Here is a 26,556-nt window from a genome sequence, read left to right as displayed (position 1 = left end):
AAGTTCCTCCTAAACTCAGTCCTAAATCTACTTCCCCTTATTTTGAGGCTATGCCCCCTAGTTCTGCTGTCACCCGCCAGTGGAAACAACCTGCCCGCATCTATCCTATCTATTCCCTTCATAATTTTAAATATTTCTATAAGATCCCCCCTCATCCTTCTAAATTCCAACGAGTACAGTCCCAGTCTACTCAACCTCTCCTCGTAATCCAACCCCTTCAGCTCTGGGATTAACCTAGTGAATCTCCTCTGCACACCCTCCAGTGCCAGTACATCCTTTCTCAAGTAAGGAGACCAAAACTGAACACAATACTCCAGGTGTGGCCGCACTAACACCTTATACAATTGCAACATAACCTCCCTAGTCTTAAACTCCATCCCTCTAGCAATGAAGGACAAAATTCAATTTGCCTTCTTAATCACCTGTTGCACCTGTAAACCAACCTTCTGTGACTCATGCACTAGCACACCCAAGTCTCTCTGAACAGCAGCATGCTTTAATATTTTATTGTTTAAATAATAATCCCGTTTGCTGTTATTCCTACCAAAATGGATAACCTCACATTTGTCAACATTGTATTCCATCTGCCAGACCCGAGCCCATTCACTTAACCTATCCAAATCCCTCTGCAGACTTCCAGTATCCTCTGCACTTTTCGCTTTACCACTCATCTTAGTGTCATCTGCAAACTTGGACACATTGCCCTTGGTCCCCAACTCCAAATCATCAATGTAAATTGTGAACAATTGTGGGCCCAACACGGATCCCTGAGGGACACCACTAGCTACTGATTGCCAACCAGAGAAACACCCATTTATCCCAACTCTTTGCTTTCTATTAATTAACCAATCCTCTATCCATGCTACTACTTTACCCTTAATGCCATGCATCGTTATCTTATGCAGCAACCTTTTGTGTGGCACCTTGTCAAAGGCTTTCTGGAAATCCAGATATACCACATCCATCGGCTCCCCGTTATCTACTGCACTGGTAATGTCCTCAAAAAATTCCACTAAATTAGTTAGGCATGACCTGCCTTTAACGAACCCATGCTGCGTCTGCCCAATGGGACAATTTCTATCCAGATGCCTCGCAATTTCTTCCTTGATGATAGATTCCAGCATCTTCCCTATTACCGAAGTTAAACTCACTGGCCTATAATTTCCTGCTTTCTGCCTACCTCCTTTTTTAAACAGTGGCGTCACGTTTGCTAATTTCCAATCCACCGGGACCACCCCAGAGTCTAGTGAATTTCGGTAAATTATCACTAGTGCATCTGCAATTTCCCTAGCCATCTCTTTTAGCACTCTGGGATGCATTCCATCAGGGCCAGGAGACTTGTCTACCTTTAGCCCCATTAGCTTGCCCATCACTCCCTCCTTAGTGATAACAATCCTCTCAAGGTCCTCACCTGTCATAGCCTCATTTCTATCAGTCGCTGGCATGTTATTTGTGTCTAACACTGTGAAGACCGACCCAAAAAACCTGTTCAGTTCCTCAGCCATTTCCTCATTTCCCATTATTAATACTCCCTTCTCATCCTCTAAAGGACCAATATTTACCTTAGCCACTCTTTTTTGTCTTATATATTTGTAAAAACTTTTACTGTCTGTTTTTATATTCTGAGCAAGTTTACTCTCATACTCTATCTTACTCTTCTTTATAGCTTTTTTAGTAGCTTTCTGTTGCCCCCTAAAGATTTCCCAGTCCTCTAATCTCCCAGCAATCTTTGCCACTTTATATGCTTTTTCCTTCAATTTGATACTCTCCCTTATTTCCTTAGATATCCACGGTCGATTTTCTCTCTTTCTTCCGTCCTTCCTTTTTGTTGGTATAAACCTTTGCTGAGCACTGTGAAAAATCGCTTGGAAGGTTCTCCACTGTTCCTCAACTGTTCCACCATAAAGTCTTAGCTCCCAGTCTACCTTAGCTAGTTCTTCTCTCATCCCCTTGTAATCTCCTTTGTTTAAACACAAAACACTAGTATTTGATTTTACTTTCTCACCCTCCATCTGTATTTTAAATTCCACCATATTGTGATCGCTCCTTCCGAGAGGATCCCTAACTATGAGATCATGAATCAATCCTGTCTCATTACACAGGACAAGATCTAGGACTGCTTGTTCCCTCGTAGGTTCCATTACATACTGTTCTAGGAAACTATCGCGGATACATTCTATAAACTCCTCCTCACGGTTGCCTTGACCGACCTGGTTAAACCAATCGACATGTAGATTAAAATCCCCCATGATAACTGCTGTACCATTTCTACATGCATCAGTTATTTCTTTGTTATTGCCTGCCCCACCATATCGTTACTATTTGGTGGCCGATAGACTACTCCTATCAGTGACTTTTTCGCCTTACTATTCCTGATTTCCACCCAAATGGATTCAACCTTATCCTCCATAGCACCGATGTCATCCCTTACTATTGCCCGGATGTCATCCTTAAATAACAGAGCAACACCACCTCCCTTACCATCCACTCTGTCCTTCCGAATAGTTTGATACCCTCGGATATTTAACTCCCAGTCGTGACCATCCTTTAAGCATGTAGGGACGCTCCGGGTTGGCATCCAGCGCTCCCTCATCCCGGTGGGTGCCCGTCGAGCACTGGAAAGTGCTGTCAATTTCCAGTTGACCACTTCGAAATCACTAAAGCATGAAGGGACGTGATTGGAAAGCACTGTTCATACCAGTAGCGATTCTGATCCACGTGATTCCCAGCCCAGAGGACCGGAGAATCACATCACGTGGACCCAGAGAATATGGTGCCCAGCTTGCTAAGTGGATGCAACTGGGTCTTAATGATCCATCTGCATCCTCCCTTTGGCGCGGGGGCACTAAACCTGAGCATTGGAAACTGATTGGCACCCTCCCCGATACTGGATTCCCTGCCTCACCGGGAACTCCACAACTGTGACGCAAGGTGGAAAATTCAGACCATTGTTTAGTAACTTAGTGCAAGAAGGAAGCAGATCACCTCTGTAGCATTTTAACTTCGTCACCCCGTGCACGATGCACGCAGTCCGCAGTATAATGCTGGTGTGATAGCTGTGCAATCCAGTTTTTGCATGTTAGCCTCTGAGACCAGTGTCTGTAGCATTACTGTCACCATCAGCTTGCAATCTACAAGCTACACAGCTACACAGCTCATTTTTCTGAAGCTATCTGAGTGAAGATGTGGCCCATATAGGGGTCAAGGCCTAATTCTTGAAGTAAAATAAAGGCACTGGTTGACAAAGGATGTCTATGATTCAGCTGGATTTTAGTTTTGTGTTGAGGATTCATTGAGAAACAGTTTGGAGTTTTGCACTGACCTTTACAGACAGGTTACAGGTTTTCATTGATTGAGTCTCCTCTGGAATGCCTCTGAGCTTTTGTGAGAGTTTTTTTTATTTCTTTTGTATCTTTTCCTGCCACAACCTTCCATAATTTATCATCAGCCCTCATTTATTCTATTATATGTTTGGTTCAAAAATTGATTTCATAAACTCCCCCCCCCCCCCCCCCCCCCCCCCCCCCCCCTCCTCCTCCACTGGGTGTGCTTGCAGTGTTGGGGCATGTTAAATATGTCAGGCTGCCACACTGCCTTCCTGCTCACCCCACCCGGTTCCCATAATACAGGGGGAAGGTAAGGTGCCCTCCAACCTGTCCCCCTTAAGCCTGTTGAGGGCCTTAAGTGGCCTAATATTTATTCCTCCTCCTGCCCCAAAACATTGGGCAGTGACGGGTAGGTGAGAGTGGGAAGGCTGCTTTCCAGACAACCTTGATGAAAAAGCGGGAGAGAATGTGGGTGCCATGTTGACTCTGCCTGATTATCGTGAGCTTATCCAAGTGCCCTGTTCTAACTTCTTTAATAATAGCTGATGGAACCATCAATTCACCAGACACGTGTTTCCGATATGAATCTAGGCTTTAATCGATTTACTTCAGAGCCAGCCTGTTAACCGTTGATGAACTCTTAGTGAACTCAGGCTGACTCTGGACAAGGGTATTTGTACAGCTGCACTAGGGGGAGGAGTCGTGGGCTGAGCCAAGGGTGGAGCCCAGTACAGGTTCCTGCGTACTCCCAGAGCTACTCCCCCTAGTGGTAGGATAGCGCTACTGCGCTTACAAAGACAGTGTGAATTATCATATATATTTACATATATATATATATATATATTACATTCACCACAATAGCTTCAAGCATTTTCCCAACAACAGATGTCAGGCTAACTGGCCTGTAGTTTTCTGCTTTCCGTCTCCCTCCCCTTTTGAATAATGGGATTACAATTGCTTTCTTCCAATCCATTGGGACCTGCCCCAAATCTAGGGAGTTTTGGAAAATTACAACCAATGCATGAACTAGCTCACTAGCCACTCCTTTTAGATTCCAGGAAGAAGTCCATCTAGTCCCGGGATCTTGTTATCCTGCAGCTCCAACAATTTGCTCAGTGGAGAGAGGCGGTGGTGCAGTGGTATTGTCACTGGACAACTAATCCAGAGACCCAGGGCAAGATCTCAGGAGCCGTGTTCAAATCCCACTGCAGCAATTAAAAGATCTAATGATGACCATGAAAGCATTGTTGTACAAACCCACCTGGTTCACCAATGTCCTTTGGGAAAGGAAATCTTCCACCCTTACTTGGCCTGGCCTACATTTGACTCCATTGTTGACTTGCAATACCCTCTAAAATGAAGGGCAGTTAGAGACAGGCAATAAATGCTCACCCAGCCAGCAACACTCATGTCCTGTAAAATGAATTTTTTTAAAGTTCCGTTTCTCTGGTGGCTATAATGTTCCTGAGTTTATAGCTGCTTCTGCGATGTTACTTGTATCACCTGTAGAGAAAACGGATGCAAAATATCTGTTTATTCCATCTGGTAATTGGGTGGCGCAGTGGTTAGCACTGCTGCCACATGGCGCCGGAGACATGGGTTCGATTCTGGACCCAGGTCACTGTCTGTGTGGAGTTAGCACATTCTCTCCGTGTCTGCATGGGTCTCACCCCTGTGGTAGTCACCACTGTTGTATTATATTGTATATATGGGTTTTACGGTAAGGCCCCTGTACTACAGATACGGGGGTAGATCCCTGCCTGCTGGCTCCGCCCAGTAGGCGGAGTATAAATATGTGTGCTCTCCGTACAGCAGCCATTTCGCCAGCTGCTGTAGGAGGCCACACATCTCTGTGTAATAAAGCCTCGATTACATTCTACTGTCGTCTTCTCGTAATTCATAGTGCATCAACCCCCACAACCCAAAGATATGCAAGGTAGGTGGATTGGCCACGCTAAACTGCCCTTAATTGGGGAAAAGAAAATTGGGTATTCTAAATTTATAACAAAAATGAAAAAAAAATATTCCATCTGATGATTAATTTGGAAAGTTCAGCACTCTATTCATTGAATCTTTGCAAAAGGATTATGAAGACTCTTGAGGATTGTTTTTGGATCTCAAGATTCCACTTGTCTCGTGTTTCAGGGTGTTGGAGTCTCTTTCATTCCATCGTTGGGATGTAGCTGACAGTGAGAGAGAACTATAAAGAACACTGTACCTCCAAGCCAGCTATTCATGCACATGTCTTGAAATGTTATCTTGGTCTTAAAACCCAATGAACACGTTTTCAAATTGTGAACCTTCTTTTCAGCTTGTCCATCAGGGTCCTATAAGATGTCGGCGGGAGAAGCAGGGTGCTCTTTGTGCCCTGAGCACAGCTACACAGAAGAAGCAGGATCGATCCAGTGCCACTGCAAGGATGACTATTACAGACTGCCTTTGGACCCTCCATCAGCCCCCTGCACCAGTAAGTCTACCAAATGATTTGTCTTTACTATAATAAAATTCTGGAGGGGACCTCAGCAGGTTTGACATCACCTGTGGGTCAGAGAAACAGAGTTAATGAGCGGGATTTTCCAACCTTGCCAGTCACCAGAATCATTCAGTCCCGCCAGACATCAAGGGACTCTTGGCTAGCCCGTCGCATCTCCTGTAGCAAGTCCCACCATGGTGGGGCCAGAAAATGCCAGCCAACGTTTCGAGTACGTTTGACTCTTCCTCGGAGCCTATGACCTGAAACGTTGGGCGCAATTCAGCGGACTTGAGTTAAAACCCGCTGAATGGCGCGTTTTGCAGGGTGTTTCTTGGCTCCTGCACCATGCTGTTTATTTTGGCCTTAAGAGATTCTCTCCACAGAGTCTACACTTAGAGGGATTTCCTGCTGGTGAGCTGAAGATCGCCAGCAGGAAGGGCTCCTCGCAGATCGGGGTTCCATCTTGGATCTTCACCTCCCCCCTCACTTTCAGATTTCACCACCCCATTTTTGACTTACCCTCCCAACCTTGGGGAGGTCCCCGAGAACCCACACCCTATACCCGGCAAAGCCCCCCCTGGGTCCGATCCCTGGCAATGCTAAACTGTCATCTAGGCGCCCTGGCATTGCCAGCCAAGCGCCCTGGCAGTGCACCGCCAGCTTCTCAGTGCCATATGGTTACCCTGGCAGTACCAAGGTGGCACTGTCAGTGTGCCAGGCTGACAGTGCCAAGATGCTTTGGGAGAGCCAGGGTATCACCCTGCCCTGTCCCCAACCAACTGGGGCATCTGCAATGGCCTGGGAGAGACCGCATGCCTCCGACAAGCCGTATGCCTCGTTTAAATATGTTGCTCTGGTGACACCTAGTGAGGGCGAGATCCAGATCGTGAGAGATGTACCTAACGCCGCAAATTTCTCGAGAGGCCGGTCGTGAGATTCCACGGCCTTGTCCCAATGCCACGTTGGGAGGAACGCGGCTGTTGAATCACACCCGCAAACTCTGTTTCTCTGCCCAGGGATGTCGCATTTATTTTCCCCAGCATTTTCTGTTTTTTATTTCAGGGTTCCAGCTTTTAGTTTTGTGCTTATTGCAGGCTTCTATGTAAGACAACGGAGAAATATGCTAAATTACATGTTCAGTCCTGCTGACTGAAACCTTTTAAGCAGTTTGCTCGTAGCAGAACTGAAGCCTCAAAGAAAAATCCAGGTCAATACCTAAGAGTATTTCTGTGAGACTATAAATGTTCAGGATGGGATTAGCTCTTTTACTGCTGGAGTGTATCTTAGGCACTTTGGTACTTTGTTTTTTACTGTGTGGTAATGGGTGTGCATTAGCTAAATTGTTAACCCTTTTGGCTGAATGAAGATAACAGATGAACCTCTTCGATGTGAACAATGAAATATCAATAAGGTTATAAAAGCTGGGACTGGTAAAGACAAGAGTTTTTGAATAACTGCTGTTCATTTTAGTACAAACTTTTGAAAGGAAAAAGCCATTCCATAAATTCATTGGAATTGGTATGGTTCACAAAGCAATCTTTAAAATTCTTAAATCTTTCAAATGTGACATCCGTGGGCAGAGAAACAGAGTTAACGGGTGTGTTTCAATGGCCTCGTTCCTCCCAACATGGCGTCAGGATGAGGCCGTGAAATCTCGCAAGTGGCCTCTCGAGAAATCTTTCAAATATTCAGTCTCATTTTTGTTCTCTGCTATAATGGGTGGGATTTACCGACCACTCCACTGCGTGTTTTCCGGAGGCGGAGGCGGCTCGCCAGCGTGATCTACCGAACCCGCCGTTGTCAACGGGACTTCCCGGTGATAGCACCCCTCATCTCTAGGAAACCCAGGTGCCGGCATTGGACCGGAATATCCCGCCACCGTGAACAGCCGGTAAATCCCACCCTATGTCTTTTCTCCAGCACATCTCCATTTTGGTGTGGAGTGGAAAGAGGTGGCCTGGCTTCTGGACCAGGAATTACTTGTCTCCCACCAAGTAAAGTGGTCTGGTCTGAATTATTGTCTACCCATTGCCTTGGAATCCTTCGCAGGAGATAAGGTTGAAACCAGCAAAGACAGTGCTAAAGAGGAATGGCAGGAGGAAGATTTGGATTTTGTTTATTGTCACGTGTACCGAGGTACAGTGAAAAGTATTTTTCTGCGAGCAGCTGAGACAGATCATTTAGCGCATGAAAAGAAAAGAAAATTAGAAGAAAATACATAATAGGGCAACACAAGGTACACAATGTATGGCAAATAAAGCACTGATTTGAATACTCAAGGAGAGATGACAAGTTGGACAACATGGGGCTCAGTGTCAATTTGTGCATTGGAAGTTGAGAATTTGGCCAGAGTGAAAATCTGGTGCAGGGGAAGAAAGAGATGCCCTTTTAATGACATTAATCGTCGAAATTATTTCCACAAAATATAAGTAAAATATACAAAATCAGGTTAGAGGTTGGAGGAGTTTGCAGATAGTAATGTGATTCTGAAGAACTGGATCTGCAGTAAGTGTCAGCAACTTGACAATCAGGAAGGGAGAGTTAGCTTGAAACGTTGATCCAGCAGTTACATCCCTTAGGTTAGGTAATAGTTTATATTTGATCAGGTCCTGGAGGGTCCGACTATGACTCAGGTAGGTAAGGGGAGTCTCAGCTGTTGCCTGACAGTTAAGAGGTATTTGCTACTGAGTGGATGAGAACAAAGGGCATCATGAAGATGCAAAAATTGATCATGGCAAACGGTGCAGGAGAGCATTCATGGAGTGAAAAGGAATGTGGTTTGAGATTGAGTAGTCAGGCGGTTAGGTACTGCTCTCTACAGTCATGACCAGATGTCCCAAAGGATGTATTGCCTGCGCATTGCCAGGGTTAGGTGTGACATGCAGCCTGTGCAATTTGGCAGAGGATGGACAGAGCAGCAGGTTAAATGCGTGGCTGAAGGAGAGCTGTTGGAGACACGGATTTCAATTATAGGGTCCAGACACAGCAGTACTGGGGAAAAGAGGCAGTGTTCCATTGAGACAGAATCCACTTAAGCAGGCCTGGGACCAGTGTAATGGCAATCGAATAACTCGGAGAGTAGAAAGTGCTTTAAACTAAAATGGGTGAGTGGAGGTTCAGACAAGGGAACGCTTAAGGCTGTAGAGCAGAATGGCGATTGAAGGGGTGACGAGATCAACAACGGTGAACCGGGGAATTAATGAATAAGGGCATTTCAGGGTTAAAAAGTAGGAAAAAAAGAATTAAAATTAAAGGTGCTCCATCTGAATGCATAAAGCACTTATAACAAGGTAGATGAGTTAATGGTACAGATACAGATTAATATGATTGATCTGGCAGTCATTACAGAAGCATGGTTGCAAGGTGATCAATGCTGGGCACTTAACTTTTCAAAAAAGACAGGCAAAATAAAAAAGATGGGATAATCATGGTAATGAAGGATGAGATAACAGCAACAGGATGAAAAGGGTTCACACCCAGAAAATCCAGTTTTAAGAGCAGCATGTGTGGAACCAAAAGATTTAAAAAATGGGTGCCAGCAGTATATAGGAGTGGTAATAATAGGAAACAAAGAAATGGCAGACAAACTGAATAGTTACTTTGCATCAGTCTTCACAGTGGAAGACACCAGTGGGATGCTAGAGCTCCTGGAGAACCAGGGGGCAGAGGTGAGTGCAGTGACCATTTCTAAGGAGAAGGTGCTGGGGAAACTGAAAGGTCTGAAGGTGGATAAGTCACCTGGACCCAGGGTCCTAAAAGAGATAGCTGAGGAAATTGTGGAGGCATTGGTGATGATCTTTCAGGAATCAGTGGAGGCAGGAAGGGTCCCAGAGGACTGGAAAGTGGTTAGTGTAACACCCCTATTTAAGAAGGGAGGGAGGCAGAATATGGAAAACTACAGGCCGGTTAGCCTGACTTCGGTCATTGGTAAGATTTTAGAGTCTGTTATTAAAGATGAGATCGCAAAGTACTTGGAAGTGCATGGTAAAATAGACTGAGTCAGCATAGCTTTGTCAAAAGGTGGTCGTGTCTGACAAATCTGTTAGAGTTCTTTGAGGAGGTAACAAGGAAGTTAGACAAAGGAGAACCAGTGGACATGATTTATTTAGGTTTCCAGAAGACCTTTGACAAGGTGCCGCATAGGAGACAGTTAAATAAGTTAAGAGCCCATGTTGTTAAGGTAAGATTCTGGCATGGATAGAGGATTGGCTGACTGACAGAAGGCAGAGAGTGGGGATAAAGGGGTCTTTTTTAGTGACTAGCGGTGAGCCTCAGTGGTCTGTGCTGGGACCACAACTTTTCACAATATACATAAATGATCTGGAAGAAGGAACTGAAGGCACTGTTTCTAAGTTTGCAAATGATACAAAGATTTGTAGAGGAACAGGTAGTATTGAGGAAGCAAGGGGCTGGTTTAGCACAGTAGGCTAAATAGCTGACTTGTAATGCAGAACAATGCGAGTTCAATTGCCATGTCAGCCTCCCCCAACAGGCACCGGAATATAGCAACTAGGGGCTTTTCACAGTAACTTCATTGAAGCCTACTTGTGACAATGAGCGATTATTATTATTAGGGGGCTGCAGAAGGATTTGGACAAGCTAGGAGAGTGGGCAATGAAGTGGCAAATGAAATACAATGTGGAAAAGTGTGAGGTTATGCACTTTGGTAGGAGGAATTTAGGCATAGGCTATTTTCTAAATGGGGAAATGCTGAGGAAATCAGAAGCACAAAGGGACTTGGGAATCCTTGTTCACGATTCTCTTAAGGTTAATGTGCAGGTTCAGTCGGCAGTTAAGAAGGCAAATGCAATGTTAGCATTCATGTCAAGAGGGCTAGAATACAAGACCGGGGATGTACTTCTGAGGCTGTATAAAGCTCTTATCAGACCCCATTTGGAGTATTGTGAGCAGTTTTGGGCCCCGTATCCAAGGAAGGATGTGCTGGTCTTGGAAAGGGTCCAGAGAAGGTTCACAAGAATGATGCCTGGAATGAAGAACTTGTCGTATGAGGAACAGTTGACGATTCTGTGTCTGTACTCGTTGGACTTTAGAAGGATGAGGGGGGATCATATTGAAACTTATAGGATACTGTGAGGCCTGGATAGAGTGGCCGTGGAGAGGATGTTTCCGCTTGTAGGAAAAACTAGAAGCAGAGGACACAATCTCAGACTAACGGGACGATCCTTTAAAACAGATGATGAGGAATTTCTTCAGCCAGAGGGTGGTGAATCTGTGGAACTCTTTGCCGCAGAAGGCTATGGAGGCCAAATCACTGAATGTCTTTAAGACAGAGATAGATAGGTTCTTGATTAATAAGGAGATCAGGGGTGATGGGGAGAAGGCACGAGAATGGGGATGAGAAAATATCAGCCATGATTGAATGGCGGAGCAGACTCGATGGGTCGAGTGGCCTAATTCTGCTCATATGTCTTATGGCTTTATGGTCTTATAGGCCCCAAACAGTAATCGTTGTGTTGGATAGAATGTCAGAGGCCAATGTGGCAAGGGTTGTTAATCTTCATATGGACAGGGCAAATCAAACTGGCAAAAGAAGCTTGAAGGATGAGTTTCATGGCATGTATTGAAGGCTGTTTTCTGAAACAATTTGCAGAATATTTTAGTCCGGTTGTGGTGCGGCCAGAAAATGCAACAAACCGTTCAAAACTCCACTCGCTTCATTGGGATCCCAACGACAGAGGGGACCAGAAAATTCCAGCCAATCTATGACTCAATATGATGAGGATCCAATGAGGGGATGGGTTACTTTAGATTTACAGTGCAGCGAGAGATTAGAAATATTAAAGTATTGGATCCTCTGGCAAAGGTCACAAAATGCTAGAATTTCATATTGAATTTGAGAGTGGTGCAATCAAAACTTGGAGTTAAGAAAGTGAGTTGGCTGAAATAGTTTGGGAAATTAGATTAAAAGATGTGATGGTAAATAATATACATTCCCTTGAGGAATAAAAGCTGCATTGGAAAAGTGGCATAACCATGGTTAACAAGAGATGTTATCATTGCTATTGTTTCTTGTCCCACACGCAGTGGTGCACAGGGCTGCCTTTCATCTGTTCCCATAGCGAGGCTTTTCCTGGTCCAGGTCGCTAGCCCGTCATCAGGGATTCATAATTAGAGGGGCGCCACTCTGCAAAAGCCATGGTTGGCCAGGAATCTCTCCCGTTTTTATTTCCTGCCATTGATGTAGTGGAAGGGCTTTGCAGGCTGACTCTCAACCTGTTTGGCCATGTTCTGAATGGACCTTCCTTGGCTATCAGATCCAGCGGTGGGACTTGAACTTGGAGCTTCTGGCTCAGAGGTTGGGACGTTACTCACTGTTCCACAAGACCTCCAAAGTATCAGATGAAAAGAAACCTACAATATTGCCAAGAAGTGCAGGTAATCAGCAGCTTTGTTCTCAGAAGTATTCACAAAATCAGCAAAAGATGGCCACAACTCTATCGGGCAGGAGGAACAGAATGGCCTGGATTCTCCAGTCCCCGGCATTAAGATCAGGGGCTGGATTCTCCAATTTGAGACAAAGTGCTGATGCTGGCGTAGGAACGGTGGCATTTTAAGACTGAAAAAACGGTGCAAAATAGCCACCGATCCTCCGTCTGGTGGGGGGGGGGGGGGGGGGGGGGGGGGCGAGCAGGCACGCAGCATAGAGCCCCCGGCACGAGCTACGGATATGGGCCAGAGAATTGCCGGGCCCATAGCTGCGCATGCGCATGGTGGTGCCCTGCAGCGGCCGCACCGTGCAACATGGCGCAGGTCGTGCGTGGAACCGGCCTGCCAAATAGTAATCCCCTTTGGCCAGGCTGGCCACCCCCGGACCACCCCCCACCAGTGCCCTCAGCCCCCGCCAAAGCCCCCCCTGTGCACGGATCGGCTCCCCCCCCCCGCAACTTTGGCGCTACTGGACTTAGTCCGCAGCCGCCACGCCAAATTCCCGAAAAGAAACACCACTCGCGACCCAACGCGATCGGGAACTCGGTCCATCGGGGGCGGAGCATCGGGGGGAAGGCCTCAGGTAACGTCCAGCTCTGCTCGCCAGAACACCCCATTGTAGCGCGAGATCGGGATATCATTTTTAAATAGCGTCCCAATCGCTGAGGGCCCCAAAAGAATCCCCAACCTCTCCCACAGCCCAAACGAAATATGGGAGGTTCCCCTCCCACCCTGCCCCCCACAGACACCCCCAACACCCATGCCAGGCAAACCCGGCCAGATCGCATGAACGCAAAATATGACAGCTTGGCACCTTGGAAGTGCCAGGCTGTCATGCAGGTGGCACTGTCAAGGAGCTAGGCTGGCACTGCCAGGATACCCAGGTTGCACCAGCAGTGCCAGGGCACCACCCTGCCTAAAGAGCATGCAGCTGGGAGCCTACGAACACCTTTGAGAACCCCAGAAGTGCCGTTCCGTCTGATCCCCGTTTGACGGGGCCAGTACCAAACGGCGTTTGCCCGAAGTATCTGAGGAGAAGGTGTTGAATCCCAAAGCCTCATGTACTTCGGGAATCTGCATATTAGCGTTGAGCCTTACTGCATCACTCTGATATGCAGATTTGCTAAATCATGATCGCTCGCCTCGCGAGATTGCATTGAATCTTGCAAGGCATGACGAGCTGGATAGATCTCGGCTTTTGATGATCACGCTGCGTTGCAGTGAGCTGACCTTCGGGCGCAGTGTGGCCATTGGATCGCGCCCAATATTTTCCTAGCAAATTATCAAAATATATAAGAACAAGTTGTAAGAACTTTCACGAGTATGTTATCAGAGGGGATTAGTGAAAGTCAACTGATAATAAATGGATCCCTTCAAGGCAGAGATAGGAGAAGTTATATTGGAGAATAAAGAAATGGCAGAGGGGTTAAACAAATATTTAAAGAACATACCAGAAATTATGGGGAATCAAGATTTTAATGAGTGAGGAACTGAAAGCAAATAGTATGAGGAATGAAAATGTACTGGGAAATCTAATCGGACAGAAAGCTGACAGATCCCTGGACCTGAATGGCTAAACTATCGCAAACTGGATTTATAAAAAAAGATAGCTGCAAGGTGGGTAAACTTTGGGGAGACTAAATATTGATGCTGCGACTGAATTGCATGCAGATCTCATTCCTGTCGGGCACGCTATTTGTGGAGCAATTTAGGGCATACTAATGGACCAGCGCTCTGCTGGTGGGAATTTCAAGCAATTCCTTGCACAGCAGTCATTCTTACCTCTAAGGCCATAGTTAGCGCCAAAGAGGCTTGCAGCTGGAACTACTTTGAAGTGCTCCATGTACCACACGCTCACTGCAGCCACCAATGTGGCTCAGAGAAGACCTGCACTGCCCACCCCACCCACCCAACCACACCCACACACAAACACACACACACACACACACACACACACACACAGCTCCATACCAATGAGGAACGGGGACACACAGTCGTCCCAGCAGACTCAGGCCTACCCTTGTGAACACTTTCTGGGAGGTGGTGGCAGAAGCAGTCATCATTGCCAGCCTCACCTGGAGGAGACAGCTGGTGACTGGAAGGGTGGGGATCACTGGTGAGTCCTTTGCAGGCAGTGATCCTGGGAACGTTCCAAAGGCTGCGGCACAGGTGTCCTCTGATCAGGATGATCTCTGTTGCTCCCCTGATACCCCTGGAGTGGGCAGTGCTTCTGAGGAGTGCCAACAGCTGGTGGGCTCCTGATTGAGCTTGATAATACAGATGGAGTATGAGGGTGTCCAGAGGGGTGAGCTCATTCAAAGGATGCAGACAACACTCAGCAGTGTGAGCAGCCAGGAACCTGTAAGTAGGACCAAATGATAGCCTGAGCCCTGGGATCCTGAGGGTTTCACCCTAAATCCATGGACTTGGCACCAAGCGCTACCCGTTACTGTCCCCAGCCCAGAAATCCATCCCCCAGCAAGCCTGAGCATCTTCAGTGGTTTTTCAATGTTTTTGAACCTCCTGCTCCACCTCCACAGCCATGGTGCCCAGTCCACGTTTGTAAATATTTGTAGTAATTCACACTGCGAGACATCCGGCTGAGAGAAGCAGAGCATCGGGGCAGAGCGGAGAATACTGTGTCAAACCCACTAATCACAATTAAATGCATGCACATACTGGTTTTCCATGCTGCTGGGGCGGGGCGCATATTCATTTCCGCCGACAGGGAGGGACAAGAGAATGGCGCCCAAATTGGTGACGGGTGCGGACCTCGATTTGGCCGGACACCTGATTCTCCGCCCAATCGCAGTTCGCATTTGCGGCGTCGCGAGGCGGAGGATTTAGCCCAATGTGTGCATTGGTTTTAATCTTCTAGAAATCCTGACATTCTAGAACAATCTCTGTGGTTTAGAAGGTGGAAAAGAGAGCAAGAGAATATTGTGAAGAGTGGCCCCACGTAAATTGTAGCATAATGGCAGCACGGTAGCATGGTGGTTAGCATAAATGCTTCACAGCTCCAGGGTCCCAGGCTCGATTCCCGGCTGGGTCACTGTCTGTGCGGAGTCTGCACGTCCTCCCCCTGTGTGCGTCGGTTTCCTCCCACAGTCCAAAGATGTGCGGGTTAGGTAGATTGACCATGCTAAATTGCCCGTAGTGTCCTAAAAAGTAAGGTTAAGGGGGGGGGGGTTGTTGGGTTACGGGTATCGGGTGGATACGTGGGTTTGAGTAGGGTGATCATGGTTCGGCACAACATCGAGGGCCGAAGGGCCTGTTCTGTGCTGTACTGTTCTATGTTCTATGTTCTAATGCTGGAATATATTCTTAAGGATATGGTGGCAGGGCACTTGGAAAATCATGATATGGTTAGCAAGACAATATGGTTTTATGAAAGGAAATTGCTTTTGAAAAATCTGTTAGTGTTTCTTTGAGGGTATACCTAGCAGGGCAAATGAGAGGAAACCAGTGATTGTATTTGGATTTTCAGTAGACATTTGATTCGGTGCCACACGAAAGGCCTGTTGCACGGGCGGGACATGTGATTGGAAGTAATATATTAGCATGGATTAAGAATTGGTCAACGACAGAACTTGGAGAGTAGTAATAAACTGGTCTGTTCAGAATAGCAGGGCGTAACTGGTGGAATCAATGCTTGGGCATCAATTAATTATTTACATAAGGAAATTAAGTGTTATATATTCAGGTTTGCTGAAAATGAAAAACTAGGTCAGAAAGCAAACTGTGAGGACAGTGCAAAGGGACTGCAAAGGATTAATTAAGCTATTGTGCAAGATGTTGGCAGATGGGGAATCATGTGAAGCTCTCCATTTTGATAGGAATAATGAAAAGCCAAATATTTTTGAGATGATGAAAGACTAGTAAATGTTTGTATTCAAGAGAGGCACACGCAGGCACTCCCATGCATGCGCCAACGCGACGGCCCCGGAGGCCCTTCGGCGCCATTGGCGCAGCGCCAAGCCCTTTGGCGTCATACCTTCCGGGCGGCCCAACGCCGGAGTGGTTCACGGCGCTGGTATGGCCCGCCCCGCTGGGTAGGGGAGAATCCCGCCCAAGGTGTCAGCTATTTACGACTGAGACGAGGAGAAATGTCTTCATGCAGAGAGTTGTGAATCTTTGGAATTCTCTATCTCAGAGGGTTGTCAGTGCTCAGGCATTGAGTGTGTTGAAGACTGAGGCTGATAGGTATTTTGGATAGAGAAAACATCAGGAGATATGGGAATAGGACAGGAAAGTGGAGATTATATCAAGATTCAGCCATAATCTTATTGAATGGTGAAGCAGCCTCATAGGGCTTAATGGACCATTTATGTTCCTATTTCTTATGTTCTTACTGAAGGATATTGCCTGGTTAGTAGTCACACAAGCCACTGTTTATTCCTGCCAAACAGAGCTATCCTCCTCTGAACTACCTGATGGAACATCATCTCTTCTTCAGTCGACAATTAAATTAGGATGCTGTGCTGCTGTGTCACATGGATCCAGATTGTTTAATTTCCCTTTGATTTTCTCAGTCTCTCCTTAGTCCGCCTCCTCTTTCAGTTTTGTCAAAGTTTTCCAAAGGGCTGAGTTGATTTTTGAGCCTTTGCAAAAGCGATAAAAACTCTTCTTACTGACTTTCCTATTTCCCTCTTAATTATCCACAGCACTTTGATTCCTGTTCAACCTCAATTTGCCACTCTGACAACCAGTGTGATCCCATGGCAAATCTCTACCTGGGATTGGGCATAACAATGCAAATATGGTGGTGTTGTCATCGTGGCCGGGATTCTCCGATCCTGCGCCGGGTCAGCGAATCTCCGGGGAACCGAGAATCGTGCCCCGCCACCGGCTTCCCTATTCCCCCCCGCCGATTCTTGGGCGCCTGCGGGATTCTCGCTGCTCCGGTTGGGAGTCGTTGAAAGCGCCCCGCCCCCGGCGATTCTCCGGGCCCTGATGGGCTGAGTGGCCAATGGGTTCGGCCGAGTCCCGCCAGCGTGGGTTACTCAGGTCCCACACGGCCGGGCCTGGAAGGTGAGTCTGTGGGGGCTGACCTGTAGAGGGGGCGGGGCCCCCACAGTGGCCTGGCCCATGATTAGGGCCTACTGATCGGCGGGCGGGCTGGTTCCGTGGTAGCCTATGTACCTCCGTGCCGGGCCCCTGTAGGGCTCCGCTATATTGCCCGGGGGCCAGCAAGGAGGAGGGAACTCCAGCGCTTGCACGAATCACGCCGGTCGGTCCGCGGAGGTGCGGAAATATGGCAGCCGTAGCGCACATGCGCGGAAATACGCCGGCTGTAGCGCGCTTGCGCGAACTAGCACCAGCCGTTCCGCACGGGCTGGAGCTGTGGGGACCACTCTGGCGCCGACCTAGCCCCCCTAGGAAGGGGAGATTCCCCATTATCGGGGACCGTTGACGCCAGAGTGGTTGGCGCCGCTTTTCACGCCGCCGTGGGGACACAGCCCCATTATTGGAGAATCCCGCCCCTTGTCACTGAACAAACCAGTAAGCCACAGGCCATGGGGCGGGATTCTCTGACCCCACACCGGGGGCCGTTGGACCCCCCGGCAATTCTCCGGGCCCGATGGGACGAGCGGCCGATTATTTTTGGCCAGTCCCGCCGGTGTGAATCACTAAGCCCAAATACCGGTGGGACCTGGCAGGTAAGTCGGCGGGGGCTGTCCTCGGGGGGGGGGCGTGGTGGGATCAGACCCGGAGGGGGCCCCACAGTGGCCTGGCCCGCAATCGGGGCCCACCGAACTGTGGGCAGGCCTGTTCCTTGGGCGCACTTCTTCCTTCCGCGCCGGCACGTGTTGGGCTCCGCCATGGTTGATGCGCATGCGCGGAACCACGCCGGTGGTTCTGCGCATGCGCAAGATTACGCCGGCCCGTCGGCGCGTGCGCAAACTTGCGCCGTCACTTCGCCGGCAGCTGGAGCAGCGTCAACCCCTCTGGTGTCCACATCGCCCCCGAAGGTACGGAAAATTCCGCACTTTATGGGGCTGTTGACGCCGGAGTGGTTGGCGCCGGTTCTCCCGGTGGCGTGGAGACTTAGTCCACAGAAGGGAGAATCCTGCCCCAGGCTCTGGGAACTAAGGTTCAAATCCCAAGGTGGCAGCTGGTGGAATTTAAATTCTATCAATAAATCTGAAATATAAAGCTAGTTTCAGTAATGGTGACCATGACTATTTAGTTTCCGAATGTCCTTATCCCTGATCTGGCCTAACTGCCTTTTGAACTGGCCAAGCAAGCCACTCAATTCAAGCTGAATTAGCGATGGCCAATAAATGCTGGCTTTGTCAGGGATACTCACATCTCATGAAAGAATAAAGAAAAGAAAATCCAGGAAAATTATTTGCATCTCACCATCCTGGTGAGCTTTGAGTTCTAGCCCAGTTAGGCCACCACTTTAAAATATCAGCGTGTTCACCTAAGTACAGAAATCAAGCTACAACAATGATCATATGCAAAGACAGTTGGGCAATTCTATTACTGTATTGGCTTTCACTCTGGCGCCTTGCAGTTCCCTGCTCAGTCCTTGGGAATCCGAGCTGGAGCCGCCTGTCTGGGGTTTCGTGTACCAGCACTGTCTGAGGACGAGATTTTCTGTCCTCCCCACAGCGCGTTTCTCGGGGTGGGAGGCAGCCCGCTGTTGGCCGTCCGGGAAATATTTGGGTCCCGCTGCTGTCAATGGGTTTTCCTATTGAATCCACCACAAGCCGCCGGGAGCCCTGAGCCGGGGTGGGCTGCTGGCAGGATCTTCCGCTTCCGCCGGCCTGAACAGCCAGACGTTCTTGCCCATTGTGTCAGCCTCAGCTGGAGCAGAATGACACCATTTACACACACAGTGACAGCACAACCAATATGCTCAGTAACCGCACCAGGCTGACTCATGGAATTGTACCATTGACTCTCTCCACTGTTCAGCACCTTGAATGTTTACTGCGTGCTTTATTCAAGGGCCCTCAGTCATCCTGGAAGGCAGCCTTTTTGCATTAACAATACAGCACATTTGGAAGCAATAATTGCTTCTCCTCATTCTCCCTTTCAAGAGTGCCTTTGTGCACATAACTAGCAATGTCTCCTTTAAAATCCAAGCATGCCAGCCCTTTCATGCATCTTGTTGCCAGCATAAAAGTGCCAACGCTGCATCCCTTGACAATGCTCCTCTGCGGTTACCTAATAAGTCTAGTATATGAATCGGTTTGCTGTGGACAGGGCTGACAGACGAGCACAGTCCCAGGTAGATGGGCTACTAATGCAGTTGTTTGTGCGATAACAGTCAAAGCTACAAATTGTCTTTCGAGTGTGGGTGACTGTGTGTATATTACACACTGTAAAGCTCAGTAACTTTATGATTGGATCCTTCACAAAAATCAGTTGACCTCTACAATGTTGACTTAGGATTATGAGGCAAAATTGCAGAGAAGAGTAAAATATTTATTGCATATATAAATATTTCTCTTCCTTGCATTTGAGCTGTTTATCATCAGGAACAAATATTAATCACTTTATACTGCAGTAGTGTTTATTTAATTTAGTCAGCATGATATTAAATAAAATATTAACTGGGCTGTCGCATGTCAATCACTCACATCATGCCAACAAATCATGCATCATTTTTTATTTGATGGTTCAATGTTGGCATCAGTTGCTAGGCCATCAGTTATTGTTCATTCTTAATTGCCCTTGAGAAGATGATGGTGGGCAACTTACTTAACTGCAGCAGTATGTATGATGAAGGTCCTCCCACATTGCTTTTAAAGGGAGGAGGTTTTACTCCAGTGACTGTGATGGAACAGCGATATGGTTTCAAGTCAAGATGGTGTGCAACCTGGAGGAGAACCAGGGGCTGGTGCTCCAAGTGCTTGCTGCCACTGTCCCTCTAGGTTAAAGTCCAACAGGTTTATTTTTAATCACTAGCTTTCAGAGCACTGCTCCTTCCTCAGGTGAATTAAGAGATAGATTTCAGAAACATATATATAGACAAAGTCAGAGATGCAAAACGATACTTTGAATGTGACCCGTTGCAGGTATTTAAGTCTTTACAGATCCAGAGAGAGGGATAATCACAGGACAGTTGGTAGGATTTTGCAAGCCCAGGCCAGATGGTGGGGGGTGAATGTAATGTGACATGAATCCCAGGTCCCGGTTGAGGCCGTACATATGAGTGCGGAACTTGGCTGTAAGTTTCTGCTCAGCCATTCTGTGTTGTCGAGCGTCCTGAAGGCTGCCTTGGAGAACGCTTACCCGAAGATCAGAGGCTGAACGCCCTTGACTGCTGAAGTGTTCCCCAACTGGAAGGTCTCGCCAATGTACCACGCTTCGGGACATCCTTTCCTGCAGCGTATGAGGTAGACAACGTTGGCCGAGTCGCAGGAGTATGTACCACGTACCCGGTGGGTGGCTTTCCCACATGTAATGGTGGTACCCATGTCGATGATCTGGCATGAATGGCAGAGATTGCCATGGCAGGGTTGTGTGGTGTCATGGTGATCGATGTTCTGAATACTGGGTAGTTTGCTGCAAACAATGGTTTGTTTGAGGTTGTGTGGTTATTTGAAGGCAAGTAGTGGGGGTGTGAGGATGACCTTGGCAGGATGTTCATCTTCATCGATGACGTGTTGAAGGCTGCAAAGAAGATGTTGTAGTTTCTCCTCTCCGGGGAAGTACTGGACGACGAAGGTTAGTGATTCGAAACAAACCTGTTGGACTTTAACCTGGTGTTATCAGACCTCTTACTGTGCTAACACCAGTCCAACGCCAGTATCTCCACATCATTGTCCCTCTCGGTTGATGTCGCTGCCAGAACCGCCTTGGTAAATTGCTGCATGCATCTTATAGATGGTAGATGCTGCTGCCACTGTGTGTCAGTGGTCAGCGGAGTGAATGTTTAATGTGGTGGATGGCGTGCCGCTCGGGTAGGCTGCCATGTCCTAGATGGAGCTGAGCTTTTTGAGTTTGGTTGGAGCTGCACTCACCCAGGAAAGAATGGAGCATTGCATTAATCTCCTGACTTGTGTCTTGTAGATGATTGACAGACTTTGGGGAGTCAGGAGGTGAGTTGCCACAGAATTTCCAGCCTGGACCTGCCCAAGTAGCTGCAGTATTTATATAACTGGTCCAGTTAAATTTCTCATCAATGATAATCCTCAGGATATTGATGGAGGGAATTCAGCAATGGTAATGAACAGCAAGGGAAGATGGTTCGATTCTCTCTTATTGGAGATATTGTTGCCTAACACTTGTGACTGTTCGCGATAACCACATAATTATTCTTTCCCCCATTCTTGGCTGTGCTACTGGGGATATTGTATTGGAAGGTGGTATTGAATGATGATTTGAGATTGGAAGATGTGTACGCTGAACAGAAGTGCAGGTCTCATGTGTACACTGATGGTGAAGTTGGGAGGTGTGTGCAGAGTGGGGACTGAAATTAATATCTGGGCAATGTGCATGTAGGGCAGTGTGGCTCATGCCATTGCTGAAGTGAGTGACCAGTAATAATAGTTTAGCAGGTTGTATGTGGTTTGACTAAGTCTGCCTTTGTTCTGAATAAATAAATATTTTAAATATAAATTTTATAAAATACGAAATATAAAAAGGATCTCAGGTTAAAAATGTTGACCACTCACATCCATATTTGTGATCTTAACAGTGAGATCAATGTTGGAATTTGCAGGGCCAGTAGCTGGTAGCACAGTGGTTAGCACTGCAGTCTCACAGCACCAGGGACTGGGGTTCAATTCCAGCCTCGGGTGACTGTCTGTGTGGAGCTTACACTTTCTTCCCGTGTCTGTGTGGGTTTCCTCCGGGTGCTCCGGTGTCCTCCCACAGTCCAAAGATGTGCAGGTTAGGCGGATTGGCCATACTCAATAGCCCCTTAGTGTCCAAATGTTTAGATGGGGTTACGGGGATAGGGTTGAGGTGTGGGCTTAAGTTGGGTGCTCTTTCCGAGGACCAGTGCAGACTCAATTGGCTAAATGGCCTCCTTCTGCACTGTAGGGATTCTATGGATTCTAAATACAGCTCATTAGCATGGTGTTGGATGATATTTACACAACTCTGGGTGTACCTTTGGTTCCCTTGCCTCATGCTGCCCAGATAGCTGCTTACCAACCAATAAATGTACCCAACCATTTCTCCCACACAAACCCCCATTAACCCACCCCCTCCCCAACTCCGACCCACAGCAGGGCCTTCTAAACCCCATATAAAGGATTTTCAAAGATTTTGCATTGTGGAATTGCTTTCCGTTCCTGCATCTCCTCTTAGGGCCCAGTTCTTCATTTCTAAGAGCTTAAGAGGAAAGGCATCCAGTGCCCCTCTTAGCGTGTGTCCACCTCTAAAGCAAGCATGATCAACAAAGGGAGTCCTCACTCCTTGCTATTGAGCAGATGGGTTGTAAGCTTCGAAAGCTAACCAATATTTCCCAATCAAAGTCAGAACATGTCGTATATTGATCTGAACTATTTCTGATGAGGGATTTCAGTTAAAGGCAGTAACAAGAATAGCTGGGACTGTACCCCTCAGAACATTGATGTTTAAGGAGAGATTTAATAAAAGGATTAATATCATGAGGGGTGTTGGTAGACCAAATAAAGAAAACTGTTTCCCTTGGGAGGAAAGTGAGTAACCAAAAGAAAATAGATTTGAGATGATTGGCGAAAGAGCCCAAAGGGAGGTGAAGAGAATTATTTTTATGAAATGAGTTGATATGATTTGATGAATGCAATGCTTGAAGGGTGGGAGAAAGCATATTCAACAGTATCTTGAAGGAATTGTATGTGTATTTGAAAGCAGCATAAAAAACTGTCGGTGCATAGTGAAAGAGTAAGGAGTGGGGCAAATTGTATAGCTCTTCCAGAGGTCTGGCAGAGGAATGATGGGCCGAATGGCTTCTTTCTCTGTTGTGTGATTCTATGAATGGTTCTACTGGATTCCAACCCGAGTGTCAGCAGGCATTTGCTGGATCTGCTGAGGATACTCGTCCCCATTTGCTTTAACGGATTTTAATTAATTTAAATCCAATCCAGCTATTTTAAGAAATCAATTTTCAGTGTTAAAATTGAAAAGTAACATCTGCTTGTGTACTGAATTATACAATTCTCCAGTAATTCCCAGCCCATCAGAAACAGATTCATACTCCACTGCCTGCTATATCCAGATACATTCAGTTCCTGTGACATGTTCTGCACTTTAATGAAAATCGTATCACTCTTACTTTTACTAAAGTGATTATGAAAAGTTAAGACAGCTTTGATCAAATATGTATATACATATATATATTTTAATCTCCTCTGAGGTCTTACAATATCAATGTCACCCACCCTCCCTCGTACTTAATTTCAGTCATGGGCCTCCCTGCCAGGCCCTTGTTGACTTGGTTGCTGGGAGGGTTGTGAGAGTCCAAGCCAAGTTAGGCATCTTCCTGGAGGTGCCTTCACATGACCTCCAGCCTCCAATTTTTCCACCCCCAACCTCCTATCATTGGTCATGGAGTCATAATCATACAGTACAGAAGAGGCTCTTCCTTCCATCAGATCTGCACCGACAAGACTACACTAAATCTGCACTCATCCTACTTTCCACCACTTGGTCCATAGCTTTGAATGTTAAGACATTTCAAATTTTCATCCACATACTCTTTAAAGTTTGTGAGATATCGTGCCTCTACTACCCTCCCAGGCAGTGCCTCCCAGACTCGCACCACTCTCTGGGTCAAAACATTTTTCCTCAAATCCCCTCAAAACCTCCTGCGCCTCACCTTAAAATTATGTCCCCTTGTTATTAACCTTTCAATTAAGGGGAACAGCTGCTTCCTACGCATCATGTCCATACCCAACACCATCTCATACACCTCAATCAGGTCCCCCTCAGCATTCTCTTCTCTGAAGAAAACAACGCAAGCTTATCCAGCCTCTCTTCGTAGCTCAAATATCCTACCACAAACAATATCCTGCTGAATCTCCTCTGCACTCTCCCCTTTGGTTTAACCAAGGTTTTGTAGAGCTCCAACAGAATATCCCTGCTCTTATAATCTGTGCCACAACTGACAAAGGCAAGTATCCCACGTGCCTTTTTAACTACCCTATTAACCTGTCCTGCCGCCACCAGGGATCATTGAATCATAGATAATAGATCATAGAATTTACAGTGCAGAAGGAGGCCATTCGGCCCATCGAGTCTGCACCGGCCCTTGGAAAGAGCACCCTACCTAAGCCCACACCTCCACTCTATCCCCGTAACCCAGTAACCCACCTAACCTTTTGAACACTAAGGGGCAATTTATCATGGCCAATCCACCTAACCTGCACATCTTTGGACTGTGGGAGGAAACCAAAGCACCCGGAGGAAACCCACACGCGCACGGGGAGAAAGTGCAAACTCCACAGACACAGTCACCCAAGGCTGGAATTAAACCCGGGATCCTGGAGCTGTGCGGCAGCAGTGCTGATCGCTGTGCCACCGTGCCACCCTTCTGTGTACAAACACCCTAAGATCCCTCTGTTCCTCTGAGCTTCTTAGTTTCCTGCCATTCATGGAGTGTTCCCTTGTCTTGTTACTCCTTCCAAAGTGCATCACCTCACACTTTTCAGAGTTAAATTCCATCCGGCACTGATCTATCCATCTGACCCACCCCTCGATATCTTCCTGAAATCTAAGACCTTCTTCCTCACTATAAAACACCCTGCCAGTCTTCATGTCATCCATAAAGTTACTTATCATCCCCACCCCCCCACGTTTTTATCTGTATCGTTTATATACATCACAAACAATAAGTGACCCAGCACTGATCCTTTTGGTAAACTATAGACACTGGCCTCCTGTTACACAAACAGCCTTCTACCACCACCCTCTGTCTCCTGCCACTAAGCCAGTTTAGGATCCAACTTGCCCAGTTTCCCTGAATCCCATGTGCTTTTACCTTTTTTTATCAGTCTTCCTTGTGGGGCCTTGTCAAAGGCTTTGCTGAAATCCATATAAACTATATCAACTGCAAGCCCCTCATCTACACATTTGACCGACTCCTCAAAATGTTCAATCAAATCTGTTAGGCGTAACCTCCCTCTGACAAAGCCATGCTGACCATTCCTGATCAAACCTTGCCTCTCCAAGTGGAGATTAATTATCTCCTTTCGAATTTTCTCCAGTAGATTCCCTACCACTGACGTGAGATTCACTGGTCAGTAGTTCCCTAGCTTAACTCAACCACCCTTGTTGAAAAATTTTACAACATTAATTGTCCTCCAATCCTCTGACCAGAAAGGACTAAAAAATTTGGCTCAGAGCCATTGTAATATCCTCCCTTGTCTCCCACAGCAGTTGAATTTGGGGAGTTTTCTACTTTTAAGCCCGCCAATACCTCTTTGCTCCCTATGTCAAACTATTCAAGAACCTCACGGTCCCTCTCTCCAAATTCTGTACTTACATCCTCCTTCTCCTGAGCGAAGACAGTTGTGAAGTATAATAATAATCATTATTGTCACAAGTAGGCTGACATTAACACTGCAATGAAGTTACTGTGAAAATCCCCTGGTCGCCACATTCCACACAGAGGGAGAATTCAGAATATCCAATTCACTTGACAACATGTCTTTCGGGACTTGTGGGAGGAAACTGGAGCACCCGGAGGAAACTGACGCAGACACAGAGAGAACGTGCAGACTCCACACAGACAGTGACCCAGGCCGGGAATCGCACTGGGACCCTGGAGTTGTGAAGCAACAGTGCTAACCACTGTGCTGCCGTGCTGTCCATATTCCACATGCCCACTCTTATGGTGCTCCACCTATACCAATCTGAAAGCAAACAGCTGGACTACCTTTGTGATCAGTTTGGATAATTTCCACTGTCAGACAAACACATTTCATTGTCCATGCCTGAACATTCCCCGAACATTCATCAAAAATATTTCAAAGTAAAAACAAGTTTTATGACCCAGATGTGAGCAGCTCGGTTGCCTAGAGTGTGGCACAGAATCGTGCCAACAGCATGCGAGAGATTTGGACAAGCTGAGTGAGTGGGCAAATGCTTGGCAGATGCAATATAATGTGGACTAATGTGAGGTTAACCACTTTGGCAGCAAAAACAGGAAGACAGATTATGATCTGAAGGGCTAAAAATTGAGAGAGGGGAATGTGCAATGAGACCTGGGTGTCCTCGTACGCCAGTCACTGAAGGTAAGCATGCAGGTACAGATAGCAATATGGAAGAAAAATGGCATATTGACCTTCATAGTGAGAGGATTCGAGTGCAGAAGCAGGGATGTTTTATTGCAATCATCCAGGGCCTTGGTGAGACCACACCTGG

At 47.0% G+C, this 26,556-nt stretch overlaps 1 protein-coding gene across 3 annotated transcripts in view; it reads left to right on the top strand.

Moving 5' to 3' along the window:
• Positions 1–26,556, top strand: part of LOC119968642 (ephrin type-A receptor 7-like) — a 768,833-nt gene that overhangs the window by 428,177 nt on the left and 314,100 nt on the right. For all 3 annotated transcript variants that reach the window (XM_038801273.1, XM_038801267.1, XM_038801278.1), the window contains exon 4: positions 5,638–5,793. In XM_038801273.1, the coding sequence (XP_038657201.1) occupies positions 5,638–5,793 (156 nt within the window). The remainder of the gene's footprint in view (positions 1–5,637; positions 5,794–26,556) is intronic.

This window comes from Scyliorhinus canicula, chromosome 1 (genome assembly GCF_902713615.1).
Source record: "Scyliorhinus canicula chromosome 1, sScyCan1.1, whole genome shotgun sequence".
Taxonomy (NCBI): Eukaryota; Metazoa; Chordata; class Chondrichthyes; order Carcharhiniformes; family Scyliorhinidae; genus Scyliorhinus; species Scyliorhinus canicula.
Note: the sequence above shows the minus strand (reverse complement) of the source record. Positions and strands in the feature narration are given on the sequence as shown.